Raw genomic sequence first — 18,132 nt, 5'->3', positions numbered from 1 at the left:
TTGCAAAGGCCCCGAGGCTGCAGGAGACACAGGTGGGAGCGGGCCCGAGGCAGTGAGTCTCGGTGCGTGAGGACGGGCTAGATCAGGAGAGCGGCTGAGATGGGACCAGTTTGGGGAATCTATCTTTTCTTTTGGCGGGGGGGGGGGGTCACACCTGGCGATGCACAGGGGTTCCTCCTGGCTCTGTGCTCAGGATTTACTCCTGGTGGTGCTCAGGGGACCATACGGGATGCTGGGAATCGAACCGGGGTTGGCCGCGTGCAAGGCAAATGCCCTCCCCGCTGTGCTATTGCTCCGGCCCCTCTGGGGTCTGTCTTGAAGGTCCACAGCCACAGGACTGGCGGGTGGCCAGTCTGTGCAGAATGGAAGAAGAGGCCCTGGTGACCAGCATCGCTGAGAGGGCAGGGATGGAGGAGGCATTCAGAGCACGGCTGTGGCAGATCTGGGGACGGAAACTGGATCATTTCCAGTGCAGCCCCCTCCCCCCAGCAGAATATCTCATTTCACCCCTGCAAACCCTCTCAGGGCTTAGGGACCGGCAGACAGCCGCTGTGCGGCAGGAGAAGCGAGTCTAGCTCTCGGCCAGAGGGGTTTGCTCGCGGCCGCAAGGGCACACAGGGTCGGGAGCAGCACGGAGCTGACGCCCGCCTGTCTGGTTGGGAAGCCCACGCTTCCCCGTGACACCGCACTGTCAGAAAGTTCTAGAAGCCCTCGAACAGACACCCGTGCGCGGCTTGGCTTCCCCTCCACCCGTTTTGTATTTTTAGACACTTGAGCAAATGTCTGGTCACCCACCCACACCCCCGAGACTGGAGCTTTTACTGTCATATTCCTACCCTCACCTTCCTTCGCAAAACGGCATCTTGTTTCTTTTGGTTTCTGTTTAAGTTTTGTTTTGTACACACGTTGGAAGAAAGGATTGGGCAAGGTTAGGAAAGCAAAGCCTGGATTCCCCACGGAGCGGCTGACTCAGCCTCCCTGTCCAGTTCGCTGGTGGCGGGGGTTGGGAGGGGTTGTTTCAGGCGAAACTCAAGGGCATGGCCGAGAGCATCCTACATTTTCTGTCTTATTTCCTGCCTTGGACGGTTTAAACAGGCACACATAGCCACGGCCAAGGTTGTCACACTGGAGCTGGCTTGACTTATTTCCCTGACCCCCATCAGAGGTTGCTGGCGGCCAGGGTGTCACTCCCCTGGGCTGAGCTGGGGTTCAGCCTGAAGTGATGTTGGCATCTCTCTCCTTTGCAGACGTTAGCCGGCGAGTACTTCCATAAGGCGGCTCAAGGCGGGCACATCGAAGGCACCCTGTGGTGCTCCCTCTACTACATCACGGGCAACCTGGAGACGTTTCCTCGGGACCCCGAGAAGGCTGTGGTGTAAGGATGTGCCCCGCCCGCGTGCCTCGGTCAGAGGGGAAGCCAATTCCTGGATTCACCACGTCCGGGAAAGTGGAATTCCTCATCCTCAATTCCTCTGTGGCCCCAGGAGCTAAGAATACTCCGGATATTTGTCGATGTTGTTTGCTTGGGGACCACATCAGGTGGAACCTGGGAGCTGGCTGCTGTCAGCTCAGCGCTGGGGCTCGCTCCTGACGGTACTCAGGAAAGCGTGTATGCCGGGGATGGAAGGCAGCCTCTGCCCCTCGAGCTCTCTGTCCTGCCAGCGCTGCACATTTGTGCTTGTTTTTGCTCAGTTTAAAGGGGTTGTAAGTTCGGGGAAGAAAAAAGCAACACAGACTCTACCCAGGCATGGAGCCACCATCTCTACCATGGTGCTCTGGAGGGAAAAGAAAGTTTTGGGGCCGAAGTGATGGTACAGCGGGAGGGCATTTGGTGTGCACAGGGCCAGCCTGGGCTCACATCCCTTATGGCCCTTCAAGCACTGCCAGGATCATTTCCTGAGTGCAGAGCCAGGAGGAAGCCCTGAGCACCACCACGTGTGGCCCATAAACAAAAGTAAAGAAAGAAAAGGAAAGGAGGATTGACAGACGCTCAGAGCACCTCCTGCCAATCCCTGGCTTTCCCAAAGGTGGTTTTTCATGTTTGAGAACAAATTCATCCTGACATAAGCTTGGTCATAAAACATGATTTAGATATTCTTGAGGTTTGTTACTGAGTTTAGGATGTTTGGTGCAAGCACGCCTATGTTTCACAGGTTTTCCTGTTATCCTTTGTTATTGATTTCTACTTTCAGTGCCAGCAGTGTCAGGGAATAGATTTCAGATGACTTCAGGCCACTGACATATGTCAGGCTTGCTTGTGGCTAGCTGAGGGCCAAGTTAGCTGATACCTTATAGTCTCTGAAAAATAGTGTGTTCTTTGGGTTAGCTGGACACCATGTTCTGCATAGATAAAGAGGTGATAGACAGTAGACACTTACGTAGGAAACTACCAGTCATCTCAAGGTAGCTAATGATACTGTTCAGAGCTTTTGTTTCTGCTTTGGGAGAGTCCAGGATGCACTCACCGTGCTCAGGGTCTGGTCCTGGCTTCGTGCTCAGCAGTAACTTGGCAGTGCCCAGGGAGCCGTATATAGAGCCAGGGATTTGGACTAGGTTATCAGGTGTTAACCTTAACCCCTGGGCCACCCCTCTGACACCCTTTTTCTTCTTCTTATATCATTGTTGAAAGAGATAAATCTCTCGTATATGCTTATCTGTCTTGCCATTTGTCAGTTTTACCATTGTATATTTTTAATGTGTCAGCGAGTCCCAGGGATTTAAAATTGATTATTAATTTGAATCTTTATTTTAAATCCTTAATTTAAATTATTCCTAGTTGGGAGCTGGAGCAATAGCACAGTGGGGAGGGCGTTTGCCTTGCATGCGGCAGACCTGGGTTCGATTCTCAGCATCCCATATGGTTCCCTGAGCACCACCAGGGGTGATTCCTGAGTGCAGAGCAGGAGTAACCCCTGTGCATCGCCGGGTGTGACCCAAAAAGCGAAAAAAAAAATCATTCCTAGTTGACCCATTTATCTTTTTTTGCGGGAGAGGGGGCACATCTGGTGGTCTTCAGGGCTTACTTTAGGCTTTGCACTCAGGGGTCACTCCTGGTGGGCTTGGGAATCCTATGTGGTGCTGGGGGTCGAACCCAGGTTGGCCATGTGCTGTTTGCATGTTCTGTCTTCGCCACCCTTTCAATTTTCATCTTTCTCTAGTCTTTCATTTCAAAGTGGCTTTTACAAGCAATACGTAATTTTATCTTTTCTGTGTCTCTTCAGTCTTACAGTTTTAGCTTTCAATTGGTGTCTTTAGACCATTTACGTTTAATGTAATGATCAATACATTTGCTTTTTAAGTCTGCCCCCTTTCCTATTCCCTGTTTATCTGGCCAGGTTTTTGTGCCTTTTCCTCTTTATCAGCCTTCCTTTGCATGAATTAAATTTTTGAAAATATGTTTCCTTTTCCCCAACCATTAGCTTGTAGTTATGTACTCCCCAAATCTCTTGTAGGGTTGTAGATCTAAACTATACAACAAACTTGTTTATTATTAATAAACCCCTCCTGGATAAATCAGGGGCTAGAAGCAAAACAGGGAAGTTTTATGATTAATCAGGGAAGTGCTGGTGGAGTGAGTGCTGGGAGGCTAAGTGAAGGTGAAATTTCTCTGTATCTCTGGGTACTTTTTCTTATGGGCTTGCCTGGTCTGTTTCCGTCAGTGATGCTCCCAAGTGTCCATAAAACAAAACACAATGCAAAGCTCTCAAAATGCTTCTTTCTTTACCTTTTTAACATTCAGTTTTGGTTTGTTGCCCTATGAAAATTCCAACAAGCAAAATATTCCCCAAATGGGATTTATTCCACTCATATGCAGGAAGAAAAGCAATTATTTAATTTGCCGCCATTCAGCTCTTTTCTCTCTTCTTTTCAGATGGGCAAAGCACGTTGCTGAGAAAAATGGCTACTTGGGTCACGTGATTCGCCAGGGCCTCAATGCGTACCTGGAAGGCTCATGGTAAGCCCAGGACCCTCTCTCGGAGGCTCAGAATGAACTTTCTCAGCCCTCACCCGTCAGCCTGAGGTGGAATCTCAGCATGCAGCTGTAAGGAGTATCTTTGCAGGAACTGCCTGCCTTCCAGTAATGCAATTCAGCATATCACAGACTGATTGGCTGTTGATTGGAAACATAGCATTTCCATGTTTAATTATGCCCCAGAATTAGTTCTCTGGGGGGAGTGTCCACATTCATCAAGTTGAAAGACGTGCAAACGCTTTGCCTTCCCTCCCAGCTTATTCCTTTATCTTCAGAGTCGGGGGTGGCATAGGACATGAGCTGGCCCTTTGTCTCGATGGCAGGATTCCAGGACTTCCCGGTGCCCGAAGTGCTCAGGGTCCTGGCTATAACTTCTCAGTGCTATTGGTTTTTTTTTGTTGTTGTTTGGGGACTATATCCGACGATGCTCAGGAGTCACTCCTGGTTCTGCATTCAGAGTTACTCCTGGAGGTACCTATGGGGACCATTGGGATGCTGAGGATGGAACCCTAGCTGGCCATGTGCAAGGCAAATGCTCTGCCCGTTGTGCTATACTCCGGCCCGCTTCCAGCTCTCCCTTGCACTGAGTCTTCCATGAACAGGAGCCTGGAAGGCTGCGGGTTACTCCCCAGCCCTCCCAAGTCAGCTCCAGGAACTCCCGCTTTGCTGGCCAGATGACTGACACACCCTATCCCAAGCTTGGGGTTCCCCTCCCCGCACATCCACCCACAGATGCCCCGACTCCTGCCCTCTGTTGATACCTAACAGCATTCTGTTCATCTCTGCAAACTTCACCCGCCTCTCTCAAATGCCGGCACTCTGCTGGCACTTTTCCCTGGGGCCACGTTTTCTGGGCTGGTTTATTGTTTAAAGGATCTGGGTCTTTCAGTCATCTCTAAAAGGGATATGCAAATCAGCACACATCCCTCTGGTCGACTGCCTCAGAGACAGTAGGCCAGGCCGAGCATCCATCCAGCAGTCTCTGATCCGAACCACAATTGAAAATGAAAATCCGAGTCCACACGCACACCACCATTTCCTTCCGGGGTCCAAAGGTATTCGCGGAGCCAACAAACGGCACAGTGGTGAGAATGAGACCGGTGAGACTCACACCAGGTAACGAGGGGCTGTTGAGAGCTCAGGGGGCTGGCTGCAGGAGGCCTGCAGGACCCCCGCCCATCACTCCACCTAGTAAGGCCCCAGAGTAAAACAACAGCAAAACTGTTCACGGCATCTTGAGAAATGTTATCTGCTTTTTTTTTTCGGTTTTGTTTTGTGGCCACACCCAGTGGTGCTGGGGGCTGCCTCTGGGTCTATGCTCAGAGGTGGCATCGAGCTGAGGAAGAGGATCAGGTGGTGTCAGAGTAGCACCGATGTAGGCAACGCATATGCTCAGTCCTTTGAGCTTTTTCCCTCCCTGACCCGAAATTTTATATCTCCTTATTGATAAATATTAAAATACAAGGCAAGGCGCAATCGCAATTAGTATTAATAGAACATAATCGTGTTATTCAGAACACTCATAATGAATGCCACAGTTGTGAATATTATTTTTATTATTCTTTACAACAATTAGAAGGACGTTTTTAATGACATTATCTTTCCAGTCGATGTGATGGGTTGTCTTATCTTGTTTCCCAAGTGAGCTTCTACTTGTAAAACTCCCAACTTCGACTTGAAGACTCTCTCTCTCTCTCTCTCTCTCTCTCTCTCTCTCTCTCTCTCTCTCTCTCTCTCTCTCTCTCTCTCTCTCCTTCCACATTTCCCACTCTTTGCCGCTCCCAGCTCCCTTGGGGAAGCCGAGCATTCAGATAGCAGAGTCCTTCTCAGTGGGGCCATCCCGGAGCTCTGGCGCCTGCTAACAGCTCCCCACTCCACACTGCCCAAGGTCCAGAACTCTCCCTTAGAGCTGTGCTCCCCCCCCCACCCCTGCAGTGGGCGACACCCTCACAGGGTGCAGTGTCAGGTGCAGTTGAAGGTGGGGGTGGGGGGGTGCTTTCTGTTTGTCTGCTTAAAGGACAGGTCTAGATTTCTGGGGTCAGTGGTGGTAATGGTGGTGGTAATGGTGGGGTGGTGTGTGTGTGCGCATGCGTGCGCTAAATATCTGAAAAGGGGACAGTTGGCTTGGAAAGTTCCGCTATATAGTGTCTGCTAACTGCTTGGCTTAAAGTGTGAAGTCCGCATCACAGAGCACTGCAGGTAGTTATTTCTAAAGAATGAAGGAGGAGGTGGGCTAAGCTTTTGTTGCCAGGGTTGCAGGTAGAATTGAAGGAAGGTGAAGCCTCACCTCTCTCCACTTGCGTCCCACCCAAGTACCCACATGTACTATGTGTGGCCCCTGGGCCTTTGCACGTCTTGTCCCCTCTGCCCTCGAGTGCTCTCTCATTCCCTCGGTCCTTCCGTGAATCATGGCTGTTCTCTCCTCCCTGGTTGCCCTGTGATGAAAGCTCCCAAGCACAGCAAGGCTCCAAATGTGCTGAACGAACATGCAGAGGCCAGTAGGAAAGGCAGCCCTGCATAGCATCTGGCGAGCTCGTGGCGGGGAGGGTGTGCTCTCTGGCTCCGGGGCACTTGGGCCCATCCTCAGGCTAGAAGCAGCAGGTGCTGTGGCCCTGCCTGATGGACGGAGTTTCCCCCTGAGCCAGCCGGGGATCGGCCTTTCAGATCAAAGGGATTACAGGAGCAGAGATGGAGTGAGAGTTCAGTTCAGGGGGAGCCCAGGAAATCTCAAGTCATCTGGTTTTCCTTGCGGGTAAGACTTGTAAAGGAGGGTGATGCTGAACAAGAGCAGAGGAGTGCCGCTCGCAGGAAGTTTGAGTGGCAGGTAATTATGCTCTTGGCTTCATTTGGGCAGCAGGGGGGAGCAGCCGGGAAGCTTTGGTGGGGTGGGGAGGGGGGAGGTAGGGGGCACGCTGAATCTTGAGAGGCTCAGCCAGACCGCAGGAACTGGAGCAGAGGAGAGGGAGACGAGAGTTCCGAAGCCCAGGTCCAGGCCTGGGAGTGGCTGTGGCCTGAGCCAGTCCATTGTTTTTCTCTCTCGTCGTCCAGGACGGTCCACACCCTGCATGTGTCCGAGTCCTACCTGCCCTCGTGCAGCGAGCCCCTCTGATGTTTGCACGTGGGTAAGATCACCCAGCGACACAGTGCTCAGTTGTGGCTGGAGCTGATCTAGGAAAGGTACTGTGGGATCTAGATGGAAGCTCCAAAACACCATCGAGTGAACACCTCTAAGCCTTCCACCCTACCTGAGAGAATAAAATTGTTGAGGTTGTGGAGATAGCTCAGTGGGCTGGGCCACATCTTTGTGGGCAAGAATCCAAGTTGAATCCCCCAAGTATTGCCCTGAGTGAGGGGTCCCCGTGCCCTGAGCCAGGAGTCGCTACCCGAACTACTAGGGGATAATGGAGAAATAAGTAAAAGAGGGGCCAGAGAGATCATTTAGAGTTAAGCCCTGGCCGTGATCTGATTTGATCTCTGGCACCACATGATGTCCTGAGCAACTGTCAAGGGTCACTCCAGAGCACAGAGCCAGGAGTCACCTCCGAGCATCACTGGGCGTGGCCCAATGTCCAAAGAAAGGGAAGCATGAGGCGGGAATTGCAAAGGGCCCTGCGTGTCCCACTCCTACGGAATCAAACCGGCCCCGGCACCCAGGCTGGTTGAGCCTGGTCTTGTTGATCCCTGGCTGCTCGGCAGTTTCACTGTGCGTGAGTCCCCAGCAACAGACTTACTCAGGCTTCTTGGCGAGCTGCTTACTAGAATCAGATGGGATTCTCTGTCTGCATTTTGTTATCATTTCGATTTTTGGTGCCAGAAGTCCAGCCCGTGGCCTCTTGCCAGTAGAGCACACACATCACCATTCGCTACATCTCTGGCCCGATTGAGGATTTTCAGTTTTTTTTCCTTCAAATGACAGACACATGATACTTTGGAGAATCACATATATTGGTCCAGATACCTGGAAGGTCATTTGTTCTGCTGCTGCCCATAAGCTACTGCTTATTTCCCATTTTTTCTATGCACACATTTTTGGGTTTCCATTTTTCTAAGGCTAATGTAGTCATGCATGTTGTTTGATTGTTTCGTATTTTTGTTTTGTTTGGGGACCACCCCCAGTGGTGCTCTGGGCTTACTCCTGTCTCTGTGCTCAGGGATCACTCCTGACAGCCCTGTGGGTCAGGTGGGGTGCCAGGGATTGAACCAGGAATGTTGTTTGTTTGAAATGGAGCAGAGAGAAGCCCATGAAGGAAAGACTTTAGGCATACAGCTGGCACATGCCTTCCCGTTGCGTGTGTTCTGATACACAGGGGTCTTGTAGAAGGAACCAGAGGAAAGCCTCTTTGAATCAACAGGTCTCATGGGATCACATATTTGCCTTGACAAGATTTTGCCTTTTGTAGAGCCAGTAGGGCAATAGTAGAGCATTTTCCTTGTAGGCAGCTGACCCGGGTCCGATCCCCGGCACCCCAAATTGCCCCTGAGCCTGCCAGAAGAGATTCCCTGATCACAAAGTTAGGAGTCAGCTCTGAGCACCATTGGGTGTGACAGCACCCCCCCCCAATTTTTTTGGTAAAGGTTATGCTGTTTGTTTTCCAAATGACGTCACCTGCCCCTCCCTAACCTTGCCAGTTTCATGCCAGTGCTAAATACGTTGGTATGTGGCGGTTTTTTATTTTTCTTTTTGGGTCACACCCGCCGATGCACAGGGGTTACTCCTGGCTCTGCACTCAGGAATTACCCCTGGCGGTGCTCAGGGGACCATATGGGATGCTGGGAACCAAACCTGGGTCGGCCGCGTGCAAGGCAAATGCCCTACCCGCTGTGCTATGGCTCCAGCCCCTGTGGCGGGGTGTTTTTGTTTTGTTTTGGTTTGGTTTTGGAGCCATAGCTGGCAATGGTCAGAGTTATGGTAATGGTCCTGGCTCTGCACTCGGGAATTACTCCTGGCGCTAATTCCTAAGCTCGGGGGATAATATGAGATGGCAGGGATTGAACCCGGGTGGGCCACATGCAAGGCAAGCTCCCTCCTCACCGTACCGTCTCTCTGGCCCCAGGTGACAGTTCTTGGATGTTGGCAGCTCACGATCCTTGTTAATCTGCACGTAAGACCGTTTTGTATCAGCTGGAATCAGTATCTAAGTGGGACCAAGGAAGCCAGAGCGCCTGCAGCTCCCAGCCCTCCGGCCCTCCCGCCCTCCCCAGGGCCTAAGTGGGGACAGATACACATGCTGGGCTCCCCACCCACCCAGAGGCCTTTTTTAGGGTACTATCAATTTTGCTGTAGTAGAACTAAATCATCCATCAATGTCCCGAGTCCACCCCTTTTTTTCCATTTTCTGTGAGGGAATTTATTCTGGACGTTATTTTCAAATTACATGTGTCAGTTTGATGAGCTGGTGCTTTTCTGCTCCGTTCCAGGATTTAGATGGGATGGCTTTAAGGAGCGCGTGATTGAGAACACGGCTCTTTTGCTGTTCAGGCGTCACCCAGAGGAGAATTCTGTCACGCCTGGGGCTGTCTTTGGACACCCAAAGAGGTGGGCCTGGGAGAAGGCAGCCTCCTGCTGGTGTTTCTCTCCTCCCCGCCCCCCTCTCCGGCTTGATCTGTGAACATTGCGCTTTGTTGGTCTTTGTCCTAAATACACCCCAAGTATTTAACTTCGGGATCAGGCTAGGCTGGGCTCCAGGAAAGCTGGGAGGCAAAGTTCCCTTTGGGTGAAATGCCCTGCTCTGGGGCAGAACTTGGGCTTCAGGATTCCATGGAGACCCCAGGATTGTTCCCCCACATCCTTCTGAGCTGCTCCCGGCGTCTGCAGAAGGGGGAGCGGACAGAGAAAGGAGCGTAGACGTGTCTGGTTGCTGCTCGGGTTCACGGAGGCAGCCGAGGACTCGTCATTAATATGTATCCCTAAACGTTTCAGAAATTGTGCCCAGCCCAGAGTGGGCGACTAGCAGATGTGTTCCTAAATTGGTTCTCCCTCTGCCCTGTCTGCACCCCAGCAGCCCCCAGCACCGCCGCCCCCGCCGCCCCCGCTGTGCCCATCTCCATCACAGGGACTGTCCGACGAACAGGTCCACTGCAGTTCATTGTAAATACGGCCAGATGCTTTCATGGCTTCCCGAACCCCGAGGACATTTGTGGAAGAAGGACCAGGCACAGCTTGTCTTTTCTCTGCCTGTGTCCCCCCTCCCTCCACTCCCATTCCGACGGCCTGTTTGTTCTGGGAACTTGCGTCTGGAAAGATCTGTGATTAATGCTCATAGGCAGTGTCTGTGGTTCAGAAGCAGCTAGCGGGGATGCAAAGGTTTCTACAGAGGTTGTGTCGGAGGGCTCTGAAGGTGGCACGCCTGGGCTGCGAGCTAACCCGTCTCTGCGTAGAGAACGTCTTGGATGCGGTGGCAGGGCATGCCCGTGTCTGTTTCTGTGAGAGGGAAGCCAGAGCGGCCGTTCTGTCCAGGCTAACATGGTGTTTCTCAGCTGCTCTTGTTGATGAACTCAGGCTTCTCCGATGAAACACGGAGAACGCCATAGAATCCCCCAGGGCACATTTTTCTATGACACGTGTCCCTCCCTTCCCTCCTCTGCCACCAGATAGATACTAGAGATAAAATACTGCCTTGTGACTGGAGCAATAGTACAGCAGGTAGGGCGTTTGCCTTGCATGTGGCTGACCTGGGTTCGATCCCCGACATCCCATGTGGTCCCCCGAGCACCGCCAGGAGTAATTCCTGAGTGCAGAGGTAGGAGTAACCTCTGAGCATCGCTGGGTGTGGCCCAAAAAGTTAAAAAAAAAATACTGCCTTTAGGAAGCTGATGAGAGACCCAGAGACTCTGAGAGGAACTCCAGTCTCAAGCCCCTTAGCTTTCAAATCTGAATAGCTATCTCCCATGTCTTCGAAGAAAATCTCCAAGAAAATCTCCCTGTTTGATTTCCTTTGTTTGAGGGTGTAGGGAGCGGACCCCAGAGCTGTGGGCAGGGCAGCTCCCTACCACAGAGCCCAGTTGCCACCCAAGGACAACTCTCCGGCACTCTTGGCAATGGCACCAGCCGCCTGCTCTCCCCCTGGGCGGCCCAGAGGGGCTGGCTCTGTACTTGACCTTGAGCAGACCAGTCTATACCCGCTCCTTCCCTCATCCCTCCCTGGGGGAAACAGGCACAACTGTCTCCAGAGAATCCTTTGCTTCCGGAATTTCAATGCCGATTTGAGGTGGGAATCTTATGGCAGAAGGAGGCTGGGGCTCTCTCTCACCTGAAATCCACTCTAAGGGGTCTGCAATCACGTCCTTCCTCCCTCCTTCCCTCCCTCCCTCCCTTCCTCCCTTCCTCCCTCCCTTCCTTCCTCCCTTCCTCCCTCCCTTCCTTCCTCCCTTCCTTCCTCCCTTCCTTCCTCCCTCCCTTCCTTCCTCCCTCCCTTCCTTCCTTCCTCCCTCCCTCCCTCCCTCCCTCCCTCCCTCCCTCCCTCCCTCCCTCCCTCCCTTCCTTCCTTCCTTCCTTCCTTCCTTCCTTCCTTCCTTCCTTCCTTCCTTCCTTCCTTCCTTTCCTTCCTGTTTTTGAGTTTTTTGTTTGTTTGTTTATGGACCACACCTCATGATACTCAGGGCTTACCCCTGGTTCTGGGCTCCAGGACCACTCCTGGTAGTGCTCAGGGATGCTGAGGATTGAACCCAGGTCAGCTGTGTGCAAAGCAAGCGCCTACCCAGTGTACCACCTCACCCATGAAGAAGGGAGGAAGTATCAAGGCCTCTTTGTGTTGTTGCTGCTGTGGTCACGAGCTCGTCCCGGCCTTCCCTGGGAGATACGCTCAGCCAGCCTCGGCTCCCTTCAGCCTGAGTCACGGCTGTGGGTGTCCCTGCAGAAGGAATCTGCTTGCTCAGCAGCGTGTGACCCGAGGCCTGCGGTGTGTCTGGGGGAAGGTCTGTCTGGCCTCATCTGACCTCCTGGTCGCCTCTCCTGCAAAGAGTGGTTTGCTAGGCAGGGCAGAAGGACAAGGTGAAGCAGCCTCGGGGCCCACTCGCCCGATCCCCCGAAGCCCCCCCCACCTCCACCCTCAGACAGTTCTTAGTGGGGAGCAGAATAAAGAACATTATTCTTGTCAAGCACATAAAAATATGGGGTTTTTTTTGAGGGAGGGAAAGCTTTAGAACACCCATTCATGGGCCAAATTAATTTGTCAGCTGGGAAATACAAACAAGATGAAGGAACTCAGGTCAGTTAAAAAGCCGAGAAGGGCAGAGTCACTTCCCGTCGCCGAGAGGAGCTGCTGGCAGTTTGGTAGATAGGTTGCGTTGTCGTGATTGTGCGCTTCTGTGCGGCTGTACAGGCACACGTGTGGACTCAGCTTTGCGTTTGTCTCTGCAGCGTTCCTAGTTGTTCTGTGTGTGTTTGGGGGCCACACTCGGTGCTGCTGCGGCTCAGTGGTGACGGGGACCGGGCAGTGCTGGGCCAGCCCTCCTGCGTGCACGGCCGCCACTGCGCGCGGCCCTTTGTTCTTGGTGTTGTGCTTGTTGTTTTTAAATTTTATTTTATTTTTATAAAGGTGTTCACAACAATTTACTACATTCAACCTTCCAACACCAATCCCATCACCATTACACCTTCCTACCACCATATTTAGAATTTTTTCCATTCCAACCATCAAAGCCTGCCCCCAAAGCAGGAGCTAAATAATTTATTTTGTATTACTTGTTATGAATAATCAGCTAAAAATGATCCAAAAAAGTTTCCTTAGAGGAAAGTTGTATTTCACCCTGGAGCTATTAAGCCCTTCTGTAAGAGGTCACTAACATGTTGTTAAAGGTTGAGGCCTGTGTGCTAATATATATAGCACATATATATTCAATATGCCCAAAACAATAACGATAGGTCTCATTCCCTTAACCCTGAAAGAGCCTCCAATCGTTGGGAAAGATGAGTAAGGAGAGGCTGCTCAAATCTCAGGCCGAGTGTAATAGAGACGTTTCCCACGTGTCCTTGGCTGTGGAGGTCCGCGCCCTTGCCAGGCCTTCGCCAGACTCCTGGGGCGCCACGAAAGCTTGATGCGCCACAGTTCACCAGTTGATGAGCCCCAGAGAGACCTGTCCCCAAACAGGATGTGACGGCTCAGGAACTGCCTTCCTGACGCTGCTGTCTGGGTCGGGGCATGGTTCTGGCCCAGGAAGGCTAATGAATAAGTCGACGGCAGCCCGGGCCCGGTGTGCACGGCCTTGGCCAGTAGAGGTAGCTGTTGCATCAACCAGCTCCCCCGGCTCTCTGTGAGTTAGTTCAGCCTTAAAGATAGAAAATAAGTCAGCACAGGCAGTATTTTTAACAACAGTACTTATTTAAGAAAAAAAAAATAATAACAAACTCATGATGTTGCAGTTTTAAAAAAAACTGCTTATTTTGTGCCCTCTTCTGTTCGAATATAAAGCTCTCTGTGAATATTAGTAAGAGCCACTAAATGAAATTTATTATTAATTGTCTATTTTTAGGCATGAAGCGCTGCTGTATTATGTTTTAGCAGCAGAAACTGGGATTGAAGTGTCGCAGACGAATTTAGCTCACATCTGCGAGGAGAGGCCGGTGAGTACACGCGCCCCCCGAACACCAGCGGGAGGCGGATACATCGGGGTCGCGGGGCTGAAATATCCACGAGTTGACTTTTTTCTCCCCTCCCACCCCTCCCCTCCCCAACTCCCGTTTTAGGACCTGAGCGAGAGATTCTTGGGTGTTAATTGTGTTTGGAGATACTATAATTTCTCTGTCTTCCAGATCGACGCGCCTTCGTTTGGTATGTACGGGCTGAGGGTGCGACGCGTTAGTCACGGGCGAGGGGCAGCTCTGAGCGGAGCGGGAGGTCTCCCGGCTCCGAGGACGGGCGTGAAAGGCCCCTGCTCCGAGCATCTGGCTCCCTGCGCCCCGCGATTCCTGCAGCTCCACTCTGGGGGTGCTCTGGGACTCAGTGTTTCTTCAGTGCCCCCGAGCACTCAGCAGAGAGCACCAGGAAGCTGTCCCCAGCCTGCCTTCCTTGCCTGGCCTTTGGTGTACCCGTGGAAGTACACTCCCCAGCGTCCTGGGCCCTGGGCTTCCCCCGCCCCCGACCCCGCCCCCGGGAGGTGGCGTGGTGGGGTTCAGAGCTTAAGGGCCAGCCGGGGCTGTTGGCCCTGCCCGCTGCATTTCCCAGCATGCAGTTCCCCGCTGTGGACAGGACGCCGGGACGCCCACTGTCCTCCCAGCACGCCCTCCAGCCCCTCCAAAGCCCGGGCCACTGTCCCAGTGTCAGCATCCCCTCTCCCACCCACCCCTCTCCTTGACTCCAATCCCACGCCCCCCCCCGCCCCGGGTGTGTTGGGGTCGCTGAACACCACCAGGTCCATTGGTACTCCAGGGGCCACTCCTGGCTTTGTGCTCCTGGTGGTGGGTTTGGGGAGTCGCCCTTGGTGGTGCTCGGGGGAGCACTCAGTGAAGGGGACCCCACAGTGGTTGGCTGCAGCCCAGGCAAGCCCCTCACACCTGGACTACCTCTCAGGCCCCTTTTCTGTTTTCTGTTTTTCCGGTGGAAGTTGTGCTGGTTTGCCAGCGGCTTCCAGTCCTCCGTAGATTCCAGGCTGCCTCGCGCCCCACCGTGTTCGTGAGCCTGGCCCACCCCTCGCCCTTCTCCCCGCACCGTCCCCTGCTCTAGTTTTTGTTTATTTACTCATATCTTCTGGCTTCGGGGCCACCCCTGGCCGCGCTCGGCAGGGCTTCTCTTGGCTCTGCTTCAGGGGTCAGACCCCGCAGGGGCAACCCTGTGCGGTGCCGGGGACCACGCTGGGGCCGCCCCCACGCCAGGCGAGCACACTGTGCTCTCCCCCTCCTCCTGGGACCACCGTCTTTCCCCCCAGACGAAGGGGGTGGTCTGGCGGGAGACCCTCGTCGTTCCCGGGGCTGGGACACTCCCCGCAGAGACGGGCACTCGGGCAGTCAAGACGCCCCCGTCAGCGCCAGGCTGCGGGACTGCAGGTGTGGGCCCAGGCGGTCCGCAGAGGTGCCCGCAGCGGCGCCCTCGCTCTCAGACAGGCTGTCAGGAGGCCTCCCGGCAGAGCAAGAGGGACGGCGGGTGCCCTGCACGACCCCGCCCGCGCCCGGCCGTGTGAGGAGGGGGCGCGACGTCCTGGGCCCGTGGGAAAGTGGGCCACTCCCGCAGCCTCCACACCAACCCGCCGCTTCGCTCCCACAGCCTACCTGAAAATGGGGGACCTGCACTACTACGGCCGCCCCAGCCAGCCCCAGGACCTTGAGCTGGCCGTGCAGATGTATGCGCAAGCCGCCCTGGACGGAGACTCCCAGGTAAGCCCCGAAGACCAGTGGGGTGAGCCCCACCGTCACTCTGGTCCCTCCAGCTCACAGAGCCCAAGTCATCCCTTGGCACCAGCCCAGAGACCTCTGCTGGGCTCCTGCTGGGCTCCTCCCGGGCTCCTCCCTCCCCCTCCCTTCCTCTCCCTCTTCTCCCTCCCCCTCCCTCCCTCTGTCCCTCTCTCTCCCACCCTCTTCCTCTCTCCTTCTTTCTGTCTTTCCCTCCTTCTCTGTCTCTTCCTCCCTCTCTCTTTCTCCCTCTCTCCCTCCCTCTCTCTTTTTCTCACTCTCCCTCTGTTTCTTCTCTTCCTCCCTCCCTCCCTCTTACTCTCTCTCCCTCCCTCCCTCTTATTCTCTCTCCCTCCCTCCCTCTAACTCTCTTTCCCTCTTTCTATCTCCCTCTCTGTCTCTCCCTCCCTCTCTCCCACTCTCCCTCTCTGTCCCTCTTTCTCTCTTTCTCTCCCTCCCTCTCCCTATCTCTCCCTCCTTCCCTGTTTCTCTCTCTCTCTCTCCCTTCTTCTCCCTCTTCCTCTCTCTCCCTCTTTCCCTTCCTCCCTCTCTCTCTGTTTCTCCCTCCCTTCCTCCCTCCCTCTTCCTCTCTCCCTCCATTTCTCCCTCCCTCCCCGACTCTCTCCATCCCCAGGACCCTAAGAGCACTCCTGGGGCAGTGGGTGGTGATTATTGCATCCAGGTGATAGTGATGGACACCAAGACAAGGCGTCCCAGAAATTACTGAGTCACTCTAGCCAGGTCACCTGACCCCAAGCCTCAGGGTCTTTCCAGCAGGTTCCTTCAGACTCCCTCAGGAACTTAGATGTGTGTTCCAGATGGCAAGTGTCTGCCTCTGGTGCGGTGGCATCACCCTTCCCTGACGGGACTGTGCTCTCAGTTATTTATTATATTTTTAAGAACTTACTGGGCTGGAGAAACAGCTCCGCTGTCTGGCTGCAGGGGGCCAGGGCGTGGTCCCCAGTTCCACCCGGGGTCCCATCCCAATTCCAAGCCCAGAGCGGGGAGTAGGGCTCAGGCATGCTGGGTGTGAATGAAAAACAAAGCAATAACACTGTCACTGTCATCCCATTGCTCATCGATTTGCTCGAGCGGGCACCAGTAACGTCTCCATATGAGACTCGTTGTTCCTGTTTTTGGCATATCGAATATGCCACGGGGAGCTTGCCAGGCTCTGCCGTGCGGGCGAGATACTCTCGGTAGCTTGCCGGGCTCTCGGAGAGGGGCGGAGGCTTTTAGGGCGGCCTTCAATCGCCCTTACAGGTATTCCCATGGTTCACACCATATTTGAAGCTTATCAAATATGGTGAGAAAATTATGGGAAATGGGTATTAAGTGTCCTATGCTTTGCGGCCGTGGCGGTGGCTGGGGAGTGGAGGTGGTGGAAGCAACACCACTCGCGGTGTGCTGGGGAATTCTGATGTCTCATAGACGGTGCCGTGTGGGCGCACCCAGCATGCCTTGGGGATGCGAGCACGGCAGCGAGGCGTCAGGACAGCTGTCCCTGTCCTGCTGCTGGGGAGGCTGAACCTCACCGACTGAGTTTCTCCCTGTCAGTGAAGGCTTCCCTTTGTCTCACCTGCGAGGTCCTGGTGAGCCTGTGTTATGAAGCTAACGTCTTATTTCTTTTTTTTTTCTTTTTGGGTCACACCCGGCAATGCACAGGGGTTACTCCTGGCTCTGCACTCAGGAATTACCCCTGGCGGTGCTCAGGGGACCATATGGGATGCTGGGAATCGAACCCGGGTCAACCATGTGCAAGGCAAACGCCCTCCCCGCTGTGCTCTCGCTCTGGCCCCAAATGTCTCATGTGTCGTTTCTCCTCCTCGTTCCGCCACTAGTAGCTGTGGGTGGTAGTTGCCCACGGCAGTGACTACTGTGCCCCGCCTGGCTCCCGGGGTCCTTCACGTCCCTCCTTCCCCTCGGGAACCCTTCAGTGAGGCTGGGGGAAGGGGGTATTTTTGAGCTGGGAATTCCTGCTCACACACCCCCAGGCAAAAAATTCCCAGTGTGACTCTGCAAGGGGGGCCTGTGTAGGGGGTCTGTGGAGCAGAAGCTGGAGACTCACTCTGACCTGTAACGCCCTCTCTTGCCCCGGAGTACATCAGGTGCTTCTTCTTGGTTTCGGTTTTGGGGGCCACGCCCAGCTGTGCTCAAGGCTGACTCCTGGCTCTGTGCTCAGGGATCACTCCTGGGGTTGCTCGGGAGACCTAACACCAGTGCTAGGGGTTGAGCCAGGGTCAGTTGTGTGCAAAGCAGCGCTTTCCTCACTGACTGACCAGAGAGACACCCCGTCTCTCCCCACTCATAGCTGCATCCACACAGCAGCCCCCTACATCACGGAGAGTGTTTTTCCTCAATCTGTCAAGAGGGACAGTAGCAGCACCTTCCTCCCTCGGGGACTCTGGGCATCCCGGGCCTTGTTTGCTCTCAGCTGCTGAACCCAGCTCTGGGTTCACTCCGTGCGTGTGACCTAGCCCCTTGCTGTTTCTCAGGAGCATCTCAGGAGCTGGAACTAAAAAGGTTTGCTGTAGAGTCACACTATGGTATCTATTGTCACCCCAAACTAATTGGATATATGTATTCATATATGAATATGTGTATATATATGAAGTATGTATATATATATTCATATAAAGATAGATATTCAGTTTTGATGTTAGTTTTTGTTGAATATCAATGTTATAAAAACAAAGGAGCCGGGATCAATTACTGGCACTTCAGAGTCCCCCTTGCACCTCTTTGGGTCACCTGGAAGAAAAAAAACAAAATTGGGCCAAAGGAGACTTTTAAATTTAAATTTGGTTTGATTTAGAGTGGGTGTGGTTTGGGGGCC

General features: G+C 53.6%; 1 protein-coding gene across 1 annotated transcript in view; it reads left to right on the top strand.

The window, feature by feature from the left end:
* Positions 1-18,132, top strand: part of SEL1L3 (SEL1L family member 3) — a gene marked incomplete at its 5' end in the record, with an annotated part of 115,866 nt that overhangs the window by 80,282 nt on the left and 17,452 nt on the right. Inside the window, 5 exons of the mRNA XM_055139986.1 lie at positions 1,248-1,375; positions 3,872-3,955; positions 13,445-13,535; positions 13,659-13,743; positions 15,172-15,281. Coding sequence (XP_054995961.1) covers positions 1,248-1,375; positions 3,872-3,955; positions 13,445-13,535; positions 13,659-13,743; positions 15,172-15,281 — 498 coding nt within the window. The remainder of the gene's footprint in view (positions 1-1,247; positions 1,376-3,871; positions 3,956-13,444; positions 13,536-13,658; positions 13,744-15,171; positions 15,282-18,132) is intronic.

Source organism: Sorex araneus, chromosome 5 (genome assembly GCF_027595985.1).
Source record: "Sorex araneus isolate mSorAra2 chromosome 5, mSorAra2.pri, whole genome shotgun sequence".
Classification (NCBI taxonomy): Eukaryota; Metazoa; Chordata; class Mammalia; order Eulipotyphla; family Soricidae; genus Sorex; species Sorex araneus.
The sequence above is the reverse complement of the archived record's forward strand: the minus strand, read 5'-3'. Positions and strand labels throughout refer to the sequence as shown.